This window comes from Loa loa, assembly GCF_000183805.2.
Source record: "Loa loa unplaced genomic scaffold supercont3.1, whole genome shotgun sequence".
In the NCBI taxonomy this organism is placed as follows: Eukaryota; Metazoa; Nematoda; class Chromadorea; order Rhabditida; family Onchocercidae; genus Loa; species Loa loa.
In genome coordinates this window covers 153,087-160,432 of record NW_018108181.1, presented here as the reverse complement: position 1 = coordinate 160,432, position 7,346 = coordinate 153,087, and the positions used below count along the sequence as shown (strand labels likewise).

Below are 7,346 nucleotides of genomic sequence, written 5' to 3'. Positions count from 1 at the left end.
ATTTCTTATTTGTGAAAGCTTATAAGGCAACTGTAGTGCATACCTCAAGTCTAATTTTGGAGACACAATGAAGCGTGATAAAACATGATTAATTAAGGAAATATAGCCTTCTAAAATATCTATGTCATTTTCAATACAATTTGAAAGCAGAGGAGACATGACCGTTTCACGAAGCTGATTATTTATAAGGTTTTGAAACTATTGAAATTGGAAGGTTAGAATGCAAAATTGTCATTTTTATCTTTTTTTGCTAAATAAATGTAGAGTCGTCGTGATCTATATAACATGAATATCGAAAAAAAATCAAAAAAATATCTTCCTATCGTTATGTTTCGCTTCTTAATCATCAACTCCAGAATTACGCTTACGTCTTATAAGTTATCCATTTTCTAAATTCCAAGTAATGCATCTGTTCGTGACTATGTATCCATGACGCGTGTGCAGCGAATATTGATAGGGTTCGTTTGAGAGGGTGATGTCGAAGAAGAGACAACTACTGCCAGCGATATAACGCGAGTTGTAGTAGCGTTAAGTTGAATTGAGTTGATTCAGGTACGATGATTTGAGCTGAGTTGTACACGCACCAGATTGTAGACAATTTTATTGATATAAGGATCTTTCACTCAGTTAATACCATAGGGTTTATATCTATTAGGAAATGGGAGTGGTTTTCACTATTCATTTACAATAAGAAAATTATTTGATTATATATTTGTATGGTTGGAGTCTCGCGAATCGGAATTCGCGACAGCGTGCGTGATGTGTATGTTACGTACGGACATGTGATATATCTGTACGTGACATGTATGCTAAGCACGTAATGCGACGTACGTGTTTCTGACTCACGCATACGCGAGAAATGTGTACTTGACGTGTATATGTGATATACGCGCTGATGATGTATTTTTATTTTTGTATGCGACGTACGTGCTGATGATGTGTATGTGATGTCTGTGAGTGACGTGCACCTTACGCATGTATTTGACACTTATTTTAATACGTATTTGTGACGTTTGTGCGACGTGCGTATGGATGACATCCATGTGAGGCACGTGTTCGTAATGTATGTGTGTCGTTTGCATAAATGACGTGTGTTAGTACGTGCACGTGACTTAATGTGAGATACGTGGTTGGTGGCATGCATGTGGCGTGCATGTTCGTGATGTGCGTATATGTGACACACGTATGAAAGCGTTTTGAAAATAAGACTCCAGGTTGTGATAGATTATATGCATAAAATTTCATTGAATGAACACTCTCTTAACTTTTTGGGAATTTTCAAGCCGAACATCGCACCGAAATCTCTCTTATTCTTCAGCCACTCACAAGTCATTTTTGGAATTTTTCATTTATCATTCCTTTTTCTCTTTTCATACTTCCTTTCTTTTCACCAAAAAAATTAAATATTATCATTCATCATTGATCATTTTTTTTCCCTTTTCATACTTCTCTTTTTTCCATCACAAATTAAATATTATCGCTTAATTATGAGCTGTTTAATTATGGACTGACTTACATTTAAAATACTTGTAACCGAAAGGCCGAAATGAAGAAAGCATGATGATGTCATTGGTCAACAGTTCAATAACCTTGCTGCTATCCGTCAATAGCCCTATGTAGAATATGTATAAATTATGGTTGCGGTTGCTAATAAAGACTGCTTCAAAAATTCATTCAACATCCTGTATATTCGAAGTCGTAAAAGGAAAGTTTCGGCATAAGGCTGTCGAACTTCAACGTAATGAACAAGTGAAGCGTATTTATCGATGAATTTCAGTGATTTCAATACAGCTAATCAAATTTTGAATGGCTAAACAAATTTTTGAATCGATTAGTATAATTGAAATGAAGTTTCAAGCTAACTAGTGATATTCAATACCTGACTTTCACTTAAAATATTGAAACATTTCAGATTTCAAGGAAACGCTGTATGTTATGACGTTAAAATCATAAATTTTATTGATGAATAGATAGGATAAATCTTTTAAACACATGCGAAAGATTTTCCCATAAGCGATAAGCAAGTGGTGATTTCTTCACAAATCAGCAATTAAGTCCATCAAAGATTTTTATTCAACATCCGACATCCATCAGACATTTTGACGTCGAAAAGTCGTTTTCTCTTCGAGGAATCGTTTTCTAATCAGTTTGAAGCGAGAATAACGGTGCATTTTTGGTTTGAGGCGATTAAATTGTGAATCAAGTCGTTTTTGTAACATTGCGCTTATTTCGGACGTATTCAATACATGAAAGATTCTGTGAGCATGCAAAGGAATTTTTATAAAGTGCAATAAAAGGACTTCATTGAGGGCCACTTTGGATGAGGCTTGATCCATCTCAGCCCAGACTGATTCGATAAATAACCATATGGATAATAACTTCATCTCTCGTGAATTTTCCCAGAAAAGGTTCCTTTCTCTCTCCCTCTCTTTCCCTCCTATATTAGACCAACCGACCAATGGCATATCATCAGGCGAAAATATTATTGTGAAAAGGTTGGACAACGTAATTTTTAATCCAGCATTAAATATAGCATAAATGCAAATAGTGACGCGTATGTTTGAAGTCGCATAATCAAATCAGCTGACATTTGACCATTGTGGCTGTCCCGATGTCAGCACTTCACTAAGTAAAATTTATATTGGATGTTAGTTTTCACAGTCGAGCTGTGTAAAAATAGAGTTCCATCTCTTTATACCAAGTCGGGAATATTAGGAGGGAGCGTTTCCAGGTTGGATTTAGTAAAGTGATTTTAGCGATGCTTTGCAGAGAGCTCTAGATAGTAATTAATTGGTTAGGATGGGGAAACCGAAAGGTATACGTACAGCTCGAAAATTGAAGACACATCGGCAGGCTCAACGGTGGAACGATAAAGGATACAAAAAGGCTCATTTAGGAACTCGATGGAAAGCCAATCCGTTCGGTGCTGCATCACATGCCAAGGGCATCGTCCTCGAAAAAGTGTATGTATATTTACCTTTATTTCAATAATAGATACTATATTTTCGCACATACTTTGCATTTTTTTTGCACGGCATACAGCCACGCATGGAGTTTTTACGTCACTGAATTCATGAGATTCTCAAGCTTTCTTCAAAAAAAAGAGGAGAAGACTGTTTTTTTTCCCATCATTGAGATCGTTGTGATATTGAACTGAAACGTTGGTATTGCTGTGGTGCTTTTCATGGGATGATATTTGAAATAAATGTGATTTACTAAAAAATATATATACTTTCTTTTCCAGTGGCGTTGAAGCTAAACAGCCCAACTCAGCTATTCGCAAATGTGTACGTGTTCAGTTAATCAAGAATGGAAAAAAAATTACTGCATTTGTTCCAAACGATGGTTGCTTGAACTTCATTGAGGTGTTGTTTCGTTTCGTTGTTTCGCATTCGATGACCTTAATTATCTCGTAATTAGTAGGTTATCCAGATTGTTTAATGACGTAGTATATTACATTTTGTTGATATGGGGGCTTTACTGATGTGGATTTACGTTGACAAAAACGAATTTCTCAGCATGTAACTTATATTGTTACTGCTTTACATATGTAGAACTTGTTGAAGGTACTCTTCGTCTCTTTTGCTTTCTGATATGAATATGCAACTATTGTCACAGAAGTTTCTGTTACAGGAGAATGACGAAGTCCTAGTGGCTGGCTTCGGTAGAAAAGGTCATGCAGTGGGTGACATTCCAGGTGTACGTTTCAAGATTGTGAAAGTAGCTAATACATCTTTGATTGCTTTATTTAAGGGTAAAAAAGAGAGACCGCGTTCATGAGCATTTGTTTATTATTTCTTATTAGATTTTCGTAATCATAATGTTGGTGCATAAAGATTTATAGAAAACTTTATCGTTTCTTCAGTTTTCTTTTTTTTGTTTTTGAACATCAGTAATTACTTTGACTAGTATCTGTAACGAAAAGGGCTTAATTCAAGTCTGGGAAGTATTTTTAGGAAATGAACCTCAATCCTATTTGCAGGGATGTTATAATAATCAATCTTTTTTATATTGCATAATATTCAGTTTTGTAGGAAAAAGGAAATCCTTCCCATCACATACAGTAGTTTCTTGCCACTTCTACGGCGTACATAACCTTGGGTAAAGGTTATTTCAAATTTGAAGGAGTCTCAATATTGAACTGAAATTGAAACATCGCTGATAATGGAAGTATAGCTATTCTTTTAAAACGTTTTGCTTGCACTGTTTTCGTGCAAGACGGAATACATGGTGTATCAGTTCGATTCAGTGCGGTAGACATCGCGAGATCGCTGTTTTCACAAAATTCTGTCAGAGTGATCTATCGATATATCTTTTTCAAGAGGTATGTTGAGTGCACCTAAGACCAGGTGGTGGCGTTCTTGTCCTGCGTGAATTCGGGTTGTTTTGGTGCTGGGTGAACTCAGGCGCTTTCATAATGGATGCTTCGTTTGAATATCTTAAATTACTATTCTGCTAGTACGAAATATTTTGAATTAGTTGGTCCCGGCACAATATACCTATGTATATGGTGGGGTATCAACTGGTTCATAGTGTTTGCGTAGTGAGAACCATGGAGAAAAGGTTGACTGAGTCACTGTTTCCGTCCATAAGATTCATTTCACTGGGATTTCCAACGGCTAATAACTCCTTACCGTCTCTTGCCCTGCAGGCGCTGGACTCGTACAATATATTGGGAAGAAGCATTTTGCTGTTTTTGAGAGATATCTGATCACGTTTTATTGAGCAAATAAAGAGGGTGGGATGGTTAGCTGTTAGGGAAATTTGATGATTGGGAAGGTTAGTATTGTGAACGAAATCCTCACTTATTAAAAGAAAGATTGCAGATGTCGGTGGAATGCCCGGTACATCCCGGTGCTCATCTGGTGGAGGACCATCGAGCTGGTGACTTGATTTGCCCCGAATGCGGTTTAGTTGTGGGGGACAGGTATCGCCTATTTGTTGTTCTCACTTACTGTTTCTGGATTTAAAGTTAAGGAAAATGACATTAAGTTGACAATCAAATCTTGGTTTGAAAATTATATTCAAGATTGGTGGATGTGGGCACAGAATGGCGATCATTCAGTAATGAAAAGTCTGGTGCAGATCCTTCACGCGTTGGTGCACCGGAGAACCCACTTCTTGGAAGTGCTGATTTATCTACATCTATTGCTGTCGGTTTTGGTGGTTCCGAAAGCGACTACAGGCAATTTATAGATCTTCGTTGTTCGTTATCAATGAAATGATAAAATGATATGGATTTGTCAACTTCGAAGTCAAAGTTTACGCCCTTACTATTATTTCATCTCTCTTAAGCATAAAAAACACCTATAAATATTTTAGCTTGACATATCTGTTGAATATTTGTGTTTACCTAATTAATTTATTGTGTTCACTATGCAAGTTCGATTATTTGCAGTTTGGCAAATGCGCAACGCAAGAATATGAACAACATGGATCGACAGATGTCGCAGGGCTTAAGTGTAATTCGTGAGATGAGTGCACGCATCCACCTCCCAAAATCTATTGAGGTTTCTAAGTCAATATTATGTAATGTACTTGTTTTCTCTTTTATTTACTGATGATTTTTTGAATACACGAACGATGCCTGAATAGGTTATATAGTAGCTGAATTTTTCAGGATGGCGCAGCCAAAATTTTCAAAGATGTGTTGGACAGCAAAGCATTACGAGGTAAAAATAACGAAGCTCAAGCAGCAGCATGTTTATACATAGCTTGCAGAAAAGAAGGTGTTCCACGTACATTTAAAGGTTATTTAATTACGAATTATTGGTACCACTTTGTTGGGAGTTACTAAATTATTAATTTTTGGTATTATTGTATTAGATTGCATCATTTCATTTCATCGCAGTTTTATGTATCTCATTCTTAAATGATTAAATATAATTGTTGGGAGGTTTCCAGAAATCTGCGCTGCTTCTCGTGTTTCCAAAAAAGAAATAGGAAGGTGCTTCAAACTGATCATAAAGTCATTGGAAACGAGTTTGGAACAGATTACTAGTGCAGATTTTATGGTCAGGCTGCTAAGTTTTTCTCTTAATTTCCGTTGTTAGATGCTGAAAAGTATTTTGAACTAAACTCATTCAGTTTCGGATATTTTTTTCATTTTCCTTTATGAAGTTTCAGCATATTCTTTTCATTTTAAACTAACTTGTGCGGAATCATATTTAATTAACGTTGAATAGACTGTGTAAATTTCTGTGGGTAAAAAAACGAGTGCGTGAACTTTAGCACAAAAAATGTAAGGTGAGGGTTACATCACGAAATTTACCGCTCTTCATTAATTGGTAGTTGATGCTATTGATGATCATATGTAGAATTTCATTTTATTTAGTGGTTTATACAATTTTTCAGTCACGATTCTGTGGTAATTTGGGTTTGCCGCATAGTATCCAGGCTGCAGCAACACGAATTGCAAAAAAAGCTGTTGAACTGGATTTAGTTGCTGGGTAAGACAATTTATTTATTAAAAATGCTTCTGAGTTTACTTTAATGATTTGACTTCATCAAAGCACTCATATTGTTTTATTTTAGCCGTAGTCCGATATCTATTGCTGCAGCAGCGATATATATGGCGAGCCAAGCATCCAGCAATAAAAAAACGGCTAAAGGTTTTATTTGGCATTGTTTTCTGCATTTGGAAAATTCTGCTCGAAATATTGATGATATTTATAAAAAGTTTAAGAAGAAGGTGTTAGGTTTTGTGAGAAATGTCATACAGTTAATCAATAGAGTATAAAACCACTTATGTCCAACTTTTTAGAAATAGGTGAAATTGCGGGTGCAGCTGAAGTGACGGTTAAACAAACATATAAACTTCTCTATCCTCGTGCCGCAGAACTGTTTCCGGATGATTTCAAATTTACTGCAGGAGTTGAATCGCTTCCACCATCTTGAATTTCCATAATGCTATCGTGATTCTTTTCGTTTTTAATATTCTTGTTTTTCACGTTTTCGTTTTTAAATTTCTCTTTCATCAAATTTTATGATTTTTTAATGGTTTACTTTTACACAGTTGTAGTTGCACTTACTGGTCTTTTAGGACTTTTTAATTGATTTATAGACACTGTTACGCATTTATTATGTAGTTCACTTACTTTAACTATGGTTGTTCATTCTCTATAAGAACAGTGATTGTTCAGTCAGATCTCTTTTGCAACAAAGATTTTTCGAAGGTTTCATTTAAAAAATCAGGAGTGCTCATTTAGTTGTATAACATTATGGAAAATCAGTTTTTCTCCACTTTCTGTTATTTATATTTTCAACAGCCGACATCATTTGTTTATTAACGGTACAAATCATCATGATTAGATATAAGCCAAGTTGCTTTCATGGTCTCTGTGATG

At 35.6% G+C, this 7,346-nt stretch overlaps 2 protein-coding genes across 2 annotated transcripts; one reads left to right on the top strand and one right to left on the bottom strand.

Annotated features, from left to right (window-relative positions):
• Nucleotides 1–682: 682 nt before the first annotated feature.
• LOAG_09809 (hypothetical protein) lies at nucleotides 683–1,245 on the bottom strand (the record flags this gene model as incomplete). Its single annotated transcript, XM_003145336.1, has 2 exons — nucleotides 683–968; nucleotides 1,001–1,245. The coding sequence occupies 2 exons, from the start codon at nucleotides 1,243–1,245 to the stop codon at nucleotides 683–685; spliced, it is 531 nt and encodes a 176-aa protein (XP_003145384.1).
• A 1,554-nt stretch (nucleotides 1,246–2,799) lies between these two features.
• Nucleotides 2,800–6,897, top strand: LOAG_16340 (hypothetical protein; the record flags this gene model as incomplete). The annotated part of the gene is made up of 12 exons (XM_020448992.1): nucleotides 2,800–2,963; nucleotides 3,245–3,365; nucleotides 3,634–3,720; nucleotides 4,250–4,324; nucleotides 4,827–4,927; nucleotides 5,030–5,185; nucleotides 5,399–5,510; nucleotides 5,621–5,750; nucleotides 5,905–6,014; nucleotides 6,355–6,449; nucleotides 6,535–6,611; nucleotides 6,764–6,897. 12 exons carry the CDS (start codon nucleotides 2,800–2,802, stop codon nucleotides 6,895–6,897), a joined length of 1,362 nt encoding a protein of 453 aa, XP_020307538.1.
• Between the last annotated feature and the right edge of the window lie 449 nt (nucleotides 6,898–7,346).